The 17,022-nt window shown below is 40.5% G+C and overlaps 1 protein-coding gene across 2 annotated transcripts in view; it reads left to right on the top strand.

Annotated features, from left to right (window-relative positions):
- Window positions 1-17,022, top strand: part of RADX (RPA1 related single stranded DNA binding protein, X-linked) — a 101,438-nt gene that overhangs the window by 57,360 nt on the left and 27,056 nt on the right. For both annotated transcript variants that reach the window (XM_086389676.1, XM_086389674.1), the window contains exon 11: window positions 12,717-12,790. In XM_086389676.1, the coding sequence (XP_086245802.1) occupies window positions 12,717-12,790 (74 nt within the window). The remainder of the gene's footprint in view (window positions 1-12,716; window positions 12,791-17,022) is intronic.

Genomic DNA, 17,022 nt, shown 5'->3' with positions numbered 1-17,022 from the left:
CTCCCTGCAGTCCAAGGGACTCTCAAGAGTCTTTTATGCATTATTCATTATGTATTGACTCTTTTTTATTTCTTCTAGGTCCTTGTTAAACCTTTCTTGCATCTTCTCAATCCTTTTCTCCAGGCTATTTATCTGTGATTCCATTTTATTTTCAAGATTTTGGATCATTTTCACTATCATTATTCAGAATTCTTTATCAGGTAGATTCCTTATCTCTTCCTCTTTTGTTTGGTTTGGTGGGCATTTATCCTGTTCCTTTACCTGCTGGGTATTCCTCTGTCTCTTCATCTTGTTTATATTGCTGTGATTGGGGTGGCCTTTCTGTATTCTGGCAGTTTGTGGAGTTCTCTTTATTGTGGAGTTTCCTCGCTGTGGGTGTACAGGTGGCTTGTCAGGGTTTCCTGATTAGGGAAGCTTGTGTCGGTGTTCTGGTGGGTGGAGCTGCATTTCTTCTCTCTGGAGTGTAATAAAGTGTCCAGTAATGAGTTATGAGATGTCCGTGGGTTTGGAGTGACTTTGGGCAACCTATATATTGAAGCTCAGGGCTGTGTTCCTGTGTTGCTGGAGAATTTGTGTGGTACGTCTTGCTCTGGAACTTGTTGGCCCTTGGGTGGTGCTTGGTTTCAGTGTAGGTATGGAGGCGTTTGACGAGCTCCTGTCGATTAATGTTCCCTGGAGTCAGGAGTTCTCCGGTGTTCTCAGGGTTTGGACTTAAGCCTCCTGCTTCTGGTTTTCAGTCTTATTTTTACAGTAGCCTCAAGACTTCTCCATCTATACAGCACCGTTGATAAAATATCTAGATTAAAGATGAAAAGTTTCTCCACAGTGAGGGACACCCAGAGACATTCACAGAGTTATATGGAGACAAGAATAGGGAGGAGGGAGTTAGAGGTGACCCGAATGAGATGAGGTGGAATCAAAAGAAGAGAGAGCAAGCTAGGCAGTAATCACTTCCTTACGTGCGCTCCACAGTCTGGACCGCTCAAAGATGTTCATGGAGTTATACAGAGAAGAGAAGAGGGAGGAAGGAGATAGAGGTGTCCAGGAGGATAAAGGGGGGAATAAAAGGAGAGAGACAGATCCAGCAAGTAATCAGTTCCCTAAGTGTTCTCTACCATCTGGAACACACAAAGAGATTCACAAAGTTGAGTAGAGAAGAGAAGGGAGAGGGAGGAGATAGAGGTGACCCGGTGGAGAAAAAGGAGAGTGCAAAGCGGGAGATAACAGTCAAGCCAGTAATCTCGCTCCCAAGTAAAAATGGGTACTGAAGATTGGGTTCTTAAAGGTACAAAATTGATTACCAATACCAAAAGGCAAAGATTAAAAATCTAGAGTAGAGGTTGGATTTTCAAAAATATCATATTAAAGAGAAGAAGAAAAAGTCACAAAAATTATAAAAAGTATATATATATGAAGTTTGCTTTTAAAAATAGGGTCTCTTTTTTTGCAAAGTAATAGTAGGTTATAAAAATGAAAATTAAAGGAGTAATAGAGGACTTAAAAATTAAAAAAATTAAAAAAAAAAAGAATGATAGTAAAATATACCTAGGACTTTCTCTGCTGGTGTTGTGGGCAGTGTGGGGTCAATTCATTTTCGGATAGTTCCTTGGTCCAGCTTGTACTTCTCAAGGTCTATAGGCCTCTTCCTATGTAGTCAGTACTAACGACAGGGTTTTAATTTGTTGCACCTGTCACTTCCACTGTGGTTCCCTATGTTTTAGCTCCTTCTGTTTGGTGGTCTCTTCAGTGTCTGATTTCCTCTGTGACACAAGGGAGCCATGGTGGACACTATTTTAGGCTCACTTTTTCAGTCGCGCTGTGGGGAGGGAGAGACGCTGCAAACAAATAACACTGGCGTGTGCTCGCACTGCCTCAGCCACACTGAGCCTGCCCCCTGCTCACAGTGCATGTGCCCTCCCTGCTCACACTGCTCAAGCTCTAGGTTGCTCTGCTGGGAACCGTCTGAGGCCGGCCCTGGGCTGCAAGTACCTCCCAGGTCTAAGCCGCTCAGGTTCAGGCACTTGGGTAGTCCTCAGAGTGCAGACTCAGTTGGGCCTGCGTTTTGTGCCCTTCCCAGGTCTGAGCAGCTCAGGTGATCAGGTGTTTGGTAAGCACGGTCGCTGCAACTTATCACCTCCCCCATCCCTGCTGCTCAGTTTTCTGGGTGTACTACCGGCACACCTTCTCAGGCAGATGTTGACCGTCCAGAATCCCAAGAAATCTTAGTCAGCAACAAAGCCTGCTTGCAGTTTGGTAGATAATGCCTCTCTGGGGCTGCTATTGCCCCCTTCTGGCTCTGGCTGCCTGTCAGCAGAGGGGGATGGTCTGCAGCCGGCTAGCTCTGCTCAGTCCTTTGTTCTGTGTGCGGGCCTGATGGTGTCTTAAGTTAGGGCTTTTCATGTAGCTCTCGTCAGTCCTTTGTTCTGTGAGCAGGCCTGGCTGTGTCTTAGGTTAGGGCTTTTCGCGTGGTAGCTATCCCCCGGTCTGGTTTGCTATCCCAAGTTAGTTCCCTCAGATTGCCCTCAGGGCATTCAGGCCCGGTCCTTACTCTAAGCATTGCAGCCCACGCCTCCCTGCCTAGCCCCAACTTGCTAGTGGCGGATGCAGGTGTCTGTGCTGCTTCACTGCTGGGGGAGTTACCATTGGGCATGTAATCTGTGGGTTTTAATTATTAATTTATTTTTCCTCCTGGTCATGTTGCCCTCTGTGGTTCCAAGGCTCGCCACAGACTCGGCAGTGAGAGTGTTTCCTGGTGTTTGGAAACTTCTCTCTTTTTTAAGACTCCCTTCCTGGGACGGAGCTCCTTCCCTACCTCTTTTGTCTCTCTTTTTGTCTTTTATATTTTTTCCTACCTCCTTTTGAAGATAATGGGCTGCTTTTCTGGGTGCCTGATGTCCTCTGCCAGCATTCAGAAGTTGTTTTGTGGAATTTACTCAGCGTTTAAATGTTCTTTTGATGAATTTGTGGGGGAGAAAGTGGTCTCCCCATCCTATTCCTCTACCATCTTAGGACCGCCTCCTGTGTCTTGCTTTTTAATCCATCCAGCCATGCTTTTTAATCCATCCAGCCACTGTATCTTTTGATTGGTGAATTCAATCCATTTACATTTAGAGTGATTATCGATAGATGAGGATTTAGTTACTGCCATCTTATCTTCTGTTTTCTGGTTGCTCTGTTGTTGTTCAGTCGCTCAGTCCTGTCTCTTTGTGGCCCAATGGACTGCAGCGCGCTAGGCTTCTGTGTCCTTCACTACCTCCTGGAGTTTGCTCAAACTCATGTCCATTGCTGCTGCTGCTGCTAAGTTGCTTCAGTCGTGTCCAAGTCTGTGCAACCTCTCAGACAGCAGCCCACCAGCTCTCCCTTCCCTGGGATTCTCCAGGCAAGAATACTGGAGTGGGTTGCCATTTCCTTCTCCAATGCATGCATGCATGCTAAGTTGCTTCAGTCATGTCCAACTCTATGCAACTCTATGGACAGCAGCCCACCAGGCTCTTCTGTCCACAGGGTTCTCCAGGCAAGAATACTGGAGTGGGTTGCCAGTTCCTTCTCCCCATGTCCATTTAGTGTCATCCAACCATTTCATCCTCTGTCACCCCCTTCTCCTGCCCTCAATCTTTCCCAGCATCAGGGGCTTTTCGAATGAGTTGGCTCTTTGCATCAGGTGACCAAAGTGTTGGAGGTTCAGCTTCAGCGTCAGTCCTTCCAATGAATATTCAGGGTTGATTTCCTTTAGGAGTGACTGATTTGATCTCTAAGGGACTCTCAAGACTCTTCTCCAGCGCCACAGCTCGAAAGCATCAATTCTTTGGCACCCAGCCTTCTTTATAGTCCAACTCTCACATCCATACATGACTACTAGAAAACCGTACATAGCTTTGACTAGATGGACCTTTGTTGGCAAAGTGATGCCTCTACTTTTTAATATGCTGTCTAGGTTTGTCATAGCTTTTCTTCCAAGGAGCAAGCATCTTTTAATTTCAGGGCTACAGTAGCCATCCACAATGATTTTGGAGCCCAAGAAAATAAAGTGTCACTGTTTCCATTTTTCCCCATCTATTTGCCATGAAGTGATGGAACCAGATGCCATGATCTTAGTTTTTTTGCATGTTGAGTTTTAAGCCAGCTTTTTCACTCTCCTCTTTCACTTTCATCAAGAGTCTCTTTAGTTCTTCTTCGATTTCTGCCATAAGGGGGGGGTGTCATCTGCAATATCTGAGTTTATTGATATTTCTTCCAGCTATCTTGATTCCAGCTTGAGCTTCACCCAGCTCCTCTTTGTACATGATGTACTCTGCATATCGGAGAAGGCAAAGGCAACCCACTCCAGTACTCTTGCCTGGAAAATCCCATGGATGGAGGATCCTGGTAGGCTGCAGTCCATGGGGTCGCTAAGAGTCGGACACGACTGGGCGACTTCACTTTCACTTTTCACTTTCATGCACTAGAGGAGGAAATGGCAACCCACTCCAGTGCTCTTGCCTGGAGAATCCCAGGGACAGGGGAGCCTGGTGGGCTGCCGTCTATGGCGTCGCACAGAGTTGGACATGACTGAAGCGACTTAGCAGCAGCAGCAGCAACTCTGCATATAAGTTAAATAAGCAAGGTGACAATATACAGCCTTGACATACTCCTTTCCCAATTTTGAACCAGTCCATTGTTCCATGTCCAGTTCTAATTGGTTGCTCTGTATCTCCATTATTTCTTTTTCATTCTTTTTTGATCTACCATTTGGTTTCATGGTTTTCTCTGATATTTTTCTCAGTTTCTTCCTCTTGTTTTTGGCTTTGGTGGGTCTTCATTGCTGAACTTGGGCTTTCGCTAGTTTGGCTAGTGGGGGCCACTCTTTGTTGTGGTATGGACTCTCATTTTGGTGGTCTCTCATGTTGCAGGGCACAGACTATAGGTGTGCTGGCTTCAGTAGTTGCAGTGTATGGACTCAGTAACTTTGGCTCACAGGCTCTTGAGCACAGCCTCAGTAGTTGTTGGGCACAAGCTCAATTGCTTCATCGCATGCGGGATCCTCTTGCCCCAGGGATTGAATCAGTATCCCCTGCATTGCAGGACAGATTCTTAACCACCAGACCACCAGGGAAGCCCTCCTGCCTTTTTTTTTCTTTTGTTTGGTGTCTCTGCTTGTTGTTAAGTTGCTAAGTCATGTCTGACTCTTGGCATCCCCACCAACTGTAGCCCACCAAGCTCTTCTGTCCATGGGATTTCCCAGGCAAGAATACTGGAGTGGGTTGCCACTTACTTCTCCAGGGATTTCTTCTCAACCCAGGGATCAAACCCTCATCTCCTTCTTGGCAGACAAATTCTTTACCACTGAGCCACCGGAAAATTTTCTGCTTTAGATTTATGTTTTATGGTTACCATAAGGTTTGTATACAACATCTCACAGATAAACTAGTCCTTTTTCTGTTGATAGCATCTTATCTTCATTTGCCTATATAGGTTATGTCCTTTTCCCCATTCTTGTTCATGTTTTTGTTTCTCAAATTATCTTTCTTTATGTTGTGAATTTGTTACCAAATTGAAGTAGCTATAGTTATGTTTCCCTCTTTTCTGCTTTAACATTTATGCTATAATAAAATGTTAAAAAGCCTATTTTGATGTAGTTACAGTTTTATGATTCTGTCTATTACCTTACTCAAACTTTCATGAACTTTTTTGCCTTTTTGTTTCTGGTAGAAGAAGTCTTCTCAGCATTTTTTGTAAGGCATAGCTTTTGTTTGTCTGAGAAACTCTTTATTTCCCATTCATATCTGAATGATTACTTTGCTGGATAGAGTATTCTTGGGTGACAGTTTTTATCTTTCAGTATTTTGAGAATGTCAATTCCACTCCCTCCTGACCTGTAGAGTTTCTGCTAAGAAATCTGTTGATAGCCTAATGTAGGTTCCTTTGTAGGTTACCATCCTTTTTACCCTGCCTTTGAAATTCTTTCTGTGTCACTGACTTATGAAGACAACTTTGGTACAATGCATTTTGCAGAAGATCTTTTTGCATTGAGGCAACAGTTCTCCTAGCTTCATGGACTTGTATATATAGTTCCTTCTGCAGACTTGGGAAATTCTCAGCTATTATTTCTTTCTTCTCCTTGCTCCTTTCTCCCTCTTTTCCTTTTAGGATATCCATTACCCTAATACTGCCCTTCTTAAAAGAGTCTGCTAGCTTTCTTTGCACTTACTCACTTTAAAAAATATTTCAATTCTCTTTTCTCCTTGTATCATCTATTTCTATCTTCAAGCTCACTAATTCTCTCTTCCGTATGGTCTGCTCTATTTCCAGTGTTTTGTAATGCATTCTTCAACTCATTTATTAAGTTCTTTAGCTCCAGAATTTCTGATTGTTTCATTTTACTTTCGGTGTCTTTGGTAAAGTATTCCTTGTGTTTATTAATTTTATACCTGAACTAATTGGTATCCTGATTTATCTTGTAGCTCATTGAATTTTATGATAGCTATTTTGAATTCTCTTATCAGTTAGATCACAATATTCTGTGATTTTTAATTTTGGTTTCTGGAGAATTGTCATTTTCTTTTTGTGGTGCAGTGTTACTGTGGTTTTTCATGGTGCTTAATGAGGTGTTACTCTGCTGGCCCATTTCAAGTGGCAGAAACCTTTCTTCTTTTTTTTGTTGTTGTTTTAGTTGCTAAGTCGTGTCCGGCTCTTTTGAGACCCTGTGGACTGTAGCCCTCCAGGTTCCTCTGTCCATGGGATTTCCCAGGCAAGAATACTGGAATAGGTTGCCATTTCCTTCTCCAGGGAATCTTCCTAACCCAGGGATCAAACCTGTATCCCCTGCATTGCAGGCAGATTCTTTACCATTGAGTGACCAGGGAAGCCCCTTTCATTTCTAGGTAAAACTTTTTGTTTCTGATAATTCAACAGATTGCTGCTGCTAAGTCCCTTCAGTCGTGTCCGACTCTGTGCGACCCCAGAGACAGCAGCCCACCAGGCTCCCCTGTCCCTGGGATTCTCCAGGCAAGAACACTGGAGTGGGTTGCCATTTCCTTCTCCAATGCATGAAAGTGAAAAGTGAAAGTGAAGTCGCTCAGTCGTGCCCAACTCTTAGTGACCCCATGGACTGCCCGACTCTTAGCAACCCCATGGACTGCGGCCCACCAGGCTCCTCCGTCTATGGGATTTTCCAGGCAAGAGTACTGGAGTGGGGTGCCATTGCCTTCTCCGATTCAACAGATTAGGCCTTTCTCTTATCTTCCAGTAGGTGGTGCTATAGCACAAGTTTTTGGCTTCTCTTACCTGCACTGCCTCTGGTTATATTTAACAGTCAGCACTTGCCAGTCTTAACCACCTCCATCAGAGGTATCTCCCAGTGCCTTTGTTGTTACTGCTTATGCTTCCAGGGTCATTGGTGCTATGCTGCTGGTGGTGTGGCTGGTGTCACTACCTGGGGCACCAGGATGGTGGACAGTTCTACCATGTCTAGGATTTCCTGAGGTGCAGACTTTCCCACTGCAGGTTGGGGTGGCACAGGTGGCACAGGAACCCTGGCCATGTTCAGCGTTGTCGGATGAGGACTCTGCGGCTGTAAGCGAGGGGAGAGGTCAGAATCATGGGTACCTCCATGGCTAGAGAGGCAAGGTCCCAGACCCTACTACCACTGCCATCCAGTTAATCTGTGGCTGTTGGGCACCGCTGTAGCCAGGAGGCCGGAGTTGTATCCACTGCTTACCTTGTTGCCACCGAGTTCTCCAGGACTGCAAGTTCAGCTGCCATGGCTTGGGGGACCAGGATTACAGGCACCAACTCCACTGTTCCCCAAATTCCACATACTCTATAAGTCTAGTCCACCCACCTTTAGATATACAGCTATGTTGAAATCTCCACTGCTCTGGTATGTTGGGCAGAAGCACTTTTGTTGAGTTGTGGATGTTTTACTGGTTGTAGATAGGAGAGAGACAAAGAGAGCATCTTCCTTTGCCTTGATGCTGATATCACTCTGTTCAGTTTTAATGAAACTAATGATACAGTCCCCAATTTATGTTTCAATTTACTATTTTTAAACTTTATGATGGTGTGAAAGCAATACAAATTCAGTAGAAAACATACTTTAAATTCTGAATTTTGATCTTTTCTTGGGCTAGTGGTATGCAGTACTATACTCTCATGATAAAGGCAGTGGCAGTGAGCCACACCTCCCAATCAAATATGCAGTCACAAGGGTAAAGAACTGATATACTTATAATCATTCTGTACCCAGACAGCCATTCTGATTTTCACTTTTAGCATGGCATTCAATAAATCACATGAGATATACAATACTTTATTATAAATTTGGTTTTGTGTTAGGTGATTTTGCCAAACTGTAGGGTATTGAAAATGTTCTGAGCATGTTTAAGGTGGGTTAGGCTAAGCTATGATATTGGGTAGGTTAAGTGTATTAAATTCATTCTCAAGTTACTATATTTTCAACTTATAGTGGGTTTATCAGGACTTAACCCCATCATAAGTTGATGGAGACCTGTACTTTGGGCTTATATCAATTTTTATACTATTTGTTTAATCAAATAGTTTTCATTATTCAATTTTCCCTCTTTTAATTTGATATATGTTCTTCAGTAGTTACTCTGTTAATTACAACCTAAACACTTGACTTATTGTAGATAAATACAAATTATTTAGAGCTTCCCTAGTGGCTTAGTGGTAAAAAAAAAAAAAAATCTTACAGTGCAGGAGACACAGGTTTGATCCCTGGTCCGGGAAGATCCCACATGCCACAGAGCAACTAAGCCTGTGCCACAACTATTAAGCCTGTGCTGTAGAGCCCGCGAGCCACAAGTACTGAAGCCCATGTGCCCTAGACCCTGTGCCTTGTAACTAGAGAAGCCACCACAATGAGAAGCCCACGCTCCACAACTGGAGAGTAGTTCCCGCTTGCCGCCACTAGAGAAAAGCCCCCACTGCAACGAAGACCCAGCACAGCCAAAGATAAATAAAATAAGTAAATAAATAAATGCTAATAATTTTACCATTTCCTGATAATGCTAGATCTTTAGGATAATTCCATTTATCTCCATTTTCATTACTTTTGCTTTATATTTTAATTCTACATATATTTTAAATTCTAAGAGACATTGTTAATATTGTTTTTCTTATATGGTTAGTATTTTTTTATATTTAACCACAGTTTTTTTTTAAGTTCTCTTCATTCCTACTTATATTTCCATGCTTCTCTTTGGGATCATTTTCCTTCTGAATGAAGAATTCCTCTCAGCATTTATTTCAATACAGCTTGCTGATGATATAGTCTCTATTTTTGCTTGTTTAAAAACATCTTTATTTCACTTTTACTTCTAAAAGGATATTTTCAGTTGGTTGCAGGTTTATTTTTTTGAAATCTGAAACTACTGTTTTATTGCTTTCATTGTTTCTATTAAGAATCAGACTAATGCCTTCTGATTGTTCATTCAAAGATACTGTATCTTTTTACTGTGAGTGCTTTTAAGATTTTGATTTTGATTTTCAACTGTTTGTATGTGATGTGCCAAGGAGTGGTTCTCTTTGTTTTATACTGCTTTGAGGTTACGAAGCTTCTTGAATCTGTTTATTCATATCTTTCATCAGTTTTGGAAAACCATCTGCCATATTTCTTCAAATATGTTTTCTTCCTCATTATTTCCTTTTTTTCCATGATTCCTACTTCATATATATTAGCGCTTCTGACTGACCAACAAGTTTCTTACACTGCATTTTTTACTCATATACATATTTCATTTCTATTTTTGATTCTGTGTTTCAGTTTGGACCTGTCACTCCATTTACTCTTTAACTATGTCCTGTGTGCTGTTAAACCTATCAGTTAGGTTCATTGAGCTCTTGTGGGGTTTCCAACCCAACTAGCCATACTGTGATTCAGTTTTAATACTAATAACCAGACTTAACATCAGATTCTTAAGGGCTTAATCCTGCTCAAGATTGACCTTACCTCAGGTGCTAATGGCTACAGTTCAGCTGGTCCCCAGGTCCCCCTCACTTCCAATCAACTGGCTACAAATTCAGGAGTTCCCATGACCCGCTCGGAGTCAGTAGCTCACTAGAATGAAAAATACTATACTTAAAATCACAGTTTTATTGTAAAGGTTACAGATCAGGAAGAGCCAAATGAAGAGACACATAGAGAAAGGTCTGAGAAGAAACATGGAGCTTCTGTGCACTCTACTTGTGGAACCTGGGCATGCCACTCTTCTGGCACATTGTTGTATTTTAATTCCTGGCTTGCTGACTCCAGTGTCTGTATTACCCATTGGTCTGTTTCCACTGGTACAATTTATGGTAGTAATAAATATGACCATTTAAGAGGTTGTATCAATGAACATGGGAGCTAGTGACCCATGGTGCTCTCTACTAGATAGTAAAATGTAGTCAAAGTATATCAACTCATTCAAAATTTAGCACTGAGAAATAAAACATAATAAATGGGATGTTAAAACTTATTTGTGTTCTCTTGGTTGTATTTACTTCATAAAGCAAGAAAGTACACCATATCAAGGTTATGTGAATCCTTAAAAATCATTATCAGTGTCCCATGAGAAAGGAGAAGGCACTATTGGAATGACTTTTGTTGTGCATGCATGCTCAGTTATGTCCAAATCTTTGCCACCCTCCTCTGTCCATGAGATTTTCCAGGCAAGGATACTGCAGTGGATTGCCATTGCCTTCTCCAGGGAATCTTCCTGACCCAGGGGTTGAACCCATGTCTCCTGCACTGGCAGGTGATTCTTTATCACTGAGCCACTGGGGAAGACCACAGGAAAGACTACAATATTAATTATAATACTGTTATATCAATGAGGGCATGGCATACTATACAATCTATATGACTTTTATCTAAGGCCAATAAGTTGATGAAGAGTGCAGCTTATTGCCTCTGACGTAATTTTTATACTATTCAGCTACTATCCACCATATTTAACATTATTGTCTTAGCCATCTGTTCCCTTTCTTTCCTCAGGCATCCTGTTATATTTCTTATGCTTTAAGTTTTCATCTCTTTTTTTCAGTTTCCTCAGTTGGTACCCATAGACATTGATATCTCCACTTCTGTCATTTAGGCCCTCACCTTTAAGACACTTAAGGCATACAAATGAATAATTGTATGTTTTGGTAAAAATTTCCTAAGCCACTTAAAAAAATTCTATACAATATAATGATGCTGTCAGAATTTGGAAAACTACTTCTAATTTGTTTCAGATGAAAAAAATCACTTTATAACACCATGTATTTTAAAGTATATGCTGCTGTATGTGCTCGATTGTTCAGTCATGTCTGACTCTGCAACTCCATGGACTGTAGCCTGCCAAGCTCCTCTGTCCATGGAATTTTCCAAGCAAGAATACTAGAGTGGGTTGTCATTTCCTACTCCAGGGTATCTTCTCGACCCAGGGATCAAACTCACATCTCCTGCATTGGCAGGCAGACTCTTTACCACTGTGCCACCCGGGAAGACCCTATTTAAAAGTATATACATACTGTTTAATGATCTCAAAATACATGTAATCTAACTAAAAATTTTTATTTATTTAAATATATCTGAGAGCTGATGTTATCAGTTTATTAATTTTTAGAAATAAACCATTTTTTGATATTCAGAAAAAAGTTTTAATTACAACTATAAAACGTGTTTTTATTTCCTGGAGTTCTTTAAATGAAGTCTTCCTTCATGAAAGCTTGTTCTTTGCATTCATTAAGAACTCATTCATAAAATGAAGAATACTGTTATTGTAACAGACATTTCTATTGCTTAAGTAAGCTGAGCAGTATTATGCAGTATTCTACAACATGGCACTTCTGTTTTGCTTTATGCTTTTAGTTTTGGAACTACAACAGCAGAAAATACTCATCATAGAAATTTACTGAAAGTTTTTAAGAAGGAGGTCTTTGTTATAAGTGCAAGTTTCTCTCGTCAGCTTCAAAATAAGATGCTTCCTTTTCACTTATTTTTCTTTCAATAAACAATTATTGAGTGGCTATTCTGTGGAGATACAAAAATAGATAAAGTCTATGTTTTTGTAGAGCAAGTAGAATCTGGTAGAGGAAATAAACTGAAAGGCCAGTAATTTTAATATCATGTGGTGAGTGGTATGATAATATTTATTCTTAGAGCTATTACAGCATAAATAAAGATTAGTGAACCTTGAGTAGAGATCAAGGATGGCTTCTTATAGAAAATAATGCTACGAACTAAATTTTGAAGGCTGAATAAGAGTTAACCAGGCAAAGGAAAGGGGGAATAAGGTTTTTCTGGCTGAAGGAAAAACGTGATGTTTTGAAGCAGCATGAGGCTTATAGAAAACTCTGAAATGAGGTTGGAGAGTTAAGGCAGTTTGTTTTCCAGAATATTTGAACAAAGCAAATATGAAAGGAGGCCACTGAATAATTTAATTTATATTGTAGGGAATGAAATATATATATATCCATCTTTAGTGTCAACTAATTTAATAAAAGTTGAATACTTTCTTTTGTGTAATACTCCTTAAAAAAACATATAACTCTGTTTCAGTATTTGAATTATGTTAGTATGGATATTTGTTCAGAATTTGAATGTGTTTTCCTTACATTTCTAATGCATTACTTTCAAGAAACTAAACCTATAAATTTTCTAATTGTATTGGATTAGAATAAATTCCAAATGGAAACAGTTTTCCCATTAAAGTCTGTTTTTATAACTGTTATCTTTTTTTAATCTTTTGCAGAATTCCTGTACCTCAACCAGAAACTTCTTCACAAACAAAAGAAAGTAAACCAAGCATGCCAAGCTCCTCCGACTGTATGTTGGTTTGATAATGATAATGATTTTATGAAGACTTTGTGGAATACTATTATTATATACATACTGCTGTTTGATTTGATTGTGCATTTTTGGGTTGTGCCTGCCACTGGCATAATATAAATACTTTAAGTAGATATGTAGCTAGTTATTTTTGTTTCTATTTTTATTTATATTACCTGAAATCCTTGTCAAAAGTACTAGTCCAAAATTGTTCTGAATTTTGCACCAGTACAACACTTAATTCCCTAAGAAAAAGAAATGCAAAAAAGCAAAATGGTTGTCTGAGGAGGCCTTACAAATAGCCTGAAAAGAAGAGAAGCGAAAAGCAAAGGAGAAAAGTAAAGATATTCCCATTTGAATGCAGAGTTCCAAAGAATAGCAAGGAGAGATAAGAAAGCCTTCCTCAGCAATCAATACAAAGAAATGGAGGAAAACAATAGAATGGGAAAGACTAGAGATATCTTCAAGAAAATTAGAGATACCAAGGGAACATTTCATGCAAAGATGGACACAATAAAGGACAGAAATGGTATGGACCTAACAGAAGCAGAAGATATTAAGAAGAGGTGGCAAGAATACACAGAAGAACTGTACAAGAAAGATCTTCATGACCAAGATAATCACGAAGGTGTGATTACTCACACTCACCTAGAGCCAGACATCCTGGAATATGAAGTCAGGTGGGCCTTAGGAAGAATCACTACGAACAAAGCTAGTGGAGGTGATGGAATTCCAGTTGAGCTGTTTCAATTCCTAAAACATGATGGTGTGAAAGTGCTACACTTAATTTTCCAGCAAATTTGGAAAACTCAGCAGTGGCCACAGGACTGGAAAAGGTCAGTTTTCATTCCAATCCCAAAGAAAGTCAACGCCAAAGAATACTCAGACTACCACACAATTGGACTCATCTCACATGCTAGTAAAGTAATGCTCAAAAATCTCCAAGCCAGGCTTCAGCAATATGTGAACCCTGACCTTCCAGATGTTCAAGCTGGTTTTAGAAAAGGCAGAGGAACCAGAGATCAAATTGCCAACATCCGCTGGATCATGGAAAAAGCAAGAGAGTTCCAGAAAAACATCTATTTCTGCTTTATTGACTATGCCAAAGCCTTTGACTGTGTGGATCACAATAAACTGTGGAAAATTCTGAAAGAGATGGGAATACCAGACCACCTGACCTGCCTCTTGAGAAACCTGTATGCAGGTCAAGAAGCAACAGATAGAACTGGACATGGAACAACAGACTGGTTCCAAATAGGAAAAGGAGTACGTCAAGGCTGTATATTGTTACCCTGCTTATTTAACTTATATGCAGAGTACGTCATAAGAAATGCTGGGCTGGAAGAACACAAGCTGGAATCAAGATTGCCAGGAGAAATGCCAGTAACCTCAGATATGCAGATGACACCACCCTGATGGCAGAAAGTGAAGAGGATCTAAAGAGCCTCTTGATGAAAGTGAAAGAGGAGAGTGAAAAAGTTCGCTTAAAGCTCAACATTCAGAAAACTAAGATCATGGCATCTGGTCCCATCACTTCATGGCAAATAGATGGGGAAACAGTGGAAACAGTGGCTGACTTTATTTTTCTGGGCTCTGAAATCACTGCAGATGGTGATTGCAGCCATGAAATTAAAAGACGCTTACTCCTTGGAAGGAAAGTTATGACCAACCTAGACAGCATATTAAAAGGCAGAGACATTACTTTGCCGACAAAGGTCCGTCTAGTCAAGGATATGGTTTTTCCAGTAGTCATGTATGGATGTGAGAGTTGGACTATAAAGAAGGCTGAGCGCCGAACAATTGATGCTTTTGAACTGTGGTGTTGGAGAAGACTCTTGAGAGTCCCTTGGACTCCAAGGAGATCTAACCAGTCCATCCTAAAGGAGATCAGTCCTGGGTGTTCATTGGAGGCCCTGAGGTTGAAACTGAAACTCCAATACTTTGGCCAGCTGATGGAAAGAAGTGACTCATTTGAAAAGACCTTGATGCTGGGAAAGATTGAGGGCAGGAGGAAAAGGGGACAACAGAAGATGAGATGGTTGGATGGCATCACTGACACAATGGACATGGGTTTGGGTAGACTCCAGAAGTTGGTGATGGACAGGGAGGCCTGGCGTGCTATGGTTCATGGGGTCAAAAAGTGTCGGACACAACTGAGTAACTGAACTGAACAACACTTAGTAAATTGGTTCCCTGGTAGTACATTCCTTCAGATGTACTATTTTTAATTAAGAGAAGAATGAAGTAGGAAGTTTAATTTTTATTTGACAATAACCGTAGTTAAAGCTTAAAAGATAGTTGTAGTTTCAGTTTTGGGGCTTTTTTTTCTGAAGTGACAAATTTTCTGACACAAATTTAGTTCTGGCAGGGTATCCTTAAAGTGAGTTTGTTTAAAGCAGATCTTATAAGGGGTCGTCTCTGTAGACATTTTAATACTTTAGATCCTTCTTGCTTTATGAGTTATTCTTATTTGAGAATTGACTTCTAGTCAGTCTGACAGATTAAGAACCCACAAAGGGATTTGGATTGTACTCCACCCCAAATAAAAGATAGAAAATAAGGGGGAAATCATTGTAGTATAAATATTTAACCAAGTTGAAAGCAAGAATTAAAAATCCCTAAGTGGCAGAAACAAAAAAGATTAAGTGGTGAATAGGAACTAAAACTAAAACTGCTCATGGACATTTAAGAACTAGAGGCCTAAATGATTATAGACTGAGGTGTAATAACCACTTAGAAAACAGAGTCCAGAGCACAGGCCTCTTGGATTTGAAGTAGAACCAATATAAACTTGAAAGGTTGTTAATGGTCAGATAAATTATTGCCATCAACATGGGGAAGTATCACTAAGTTTCCTGTAGTCCATGGACAATGAATAGGAAAAATTGCATTGACTTAGTATCCACTGAATTGAAAACCATTGTTAAATATCAAATTATTTTTCACTGGTCTATATGTATGTCCCTATGCCAGCACCACAGTATTTTGATTACTATAGCTTTGTATCAGCTGTTGAAATTGGGATGTATGAGCCCTCCAACTTTGTCCCTGTTGTTCAAGATTGCTTTAGCGTTGAGGACTTGTAATTCCATATAAAATTTAAGAATCCATTTGACCATTTCTGCAAAATAAGCTTTTGGGATTTTGATATGGGTTGCGTTGAGTCTGCAGGTACTTTGGATAGTATTGATGTCTTAATAATATTAGTTCTTCTACTCCATTAACATGGGATTTCTTTCTGTTCATTTTTAGGTATTCTTTAATTTATTTCAACAATGTTTTGTAGTTTTCAGTATAGAAGTCTTTCACCTCCTTGCTTAAATTTTATTCCTAGGTATTTTATACTTTTAGTTGCTATTTTAAATGGAATAGCCTTTTAAATTTTCTTTTGAATCTCTTTTCTTGCTATCAGATCAGATCAGTCGCTCAGTCGTGTCTGACTCTTTGCGACCCCATGAATCGCAGCACGCCAGGCCTCCCTGTCCATCACCAACTCCCAGAGTTCACTGAGACTCATGTCCATCGAGTCATTGATGCCATCCAGCCATCTCATCCTCTGTCGTCCCCTTCTCCTCTTGCCCCCAATCCCTCCCAGCATCAGAGTCTTTTCCAATGAGTCAACTCTTTGCATGAGGTGGCCAAAGTACTGGATTTCAGCTTTAGCATCATTCCTTCCAAAGAAATCCCAGGGCTGATCTCCTTCAGAATGGATTGGTTGGATCTCTCTGCAGTCCAAGGGACTCTCAAGAGTCTTCTCCAACACCACAGTTCAAAAGCATCAATGCTTCGGTACTCAACCTTCTTCACAGTCCCAACTCTCACATCCATACATGACCACAGGAAAAACCATAGCCTTGACTGGACGAACCTTTGTTGGCAAAGTAATGTCTCTGCTTTTGAATATTCTATCTAGGTTGGTCATAACTTTCCTTCCAAGAAGTAAGCGTCTTTTAATTTCATGGCTGCAGTCACCATCTGCAGTGATTTTGGAGCCCAGAAAAATAAAGTCTGACACTGTTTCCACTGTTTCCCCATCTATTTCCCATGAAGTGATGGGACCAGATGCCATGATCTTTGTTTTCTGAATGTTGAGCTTTAAGCCAACTTTTTCACTCTCCACTTTCACTTTCATCAAGAGGCTTTTTAGTTCCTCTTCACTTTCTGCCATAAGGGTGGTGTCATCTGCATACCTGAGGTTATTGATATTTCTCCCGGCAATCTTGATTCCA

This window comes from Bos grunniens, chromosome X (genome assembly GCF_055505025.1).
Source record: "Bos grunniens cultivar Pamir isolate PY7600 chromosome X, Bosgru_T2T1.0, whole genome shotgun sequence".
In the NCBI taxonomy this organism is placed as follows: domain Eukaryota; kingdom Metazoa; phylum Chordata; class Mammalia; order Artiodactyla; family Bovidae; genus Bos; species Bos grunniens.
This window is presented reverse-complemented; position numbering and strand designations above follow the sequence as displayed.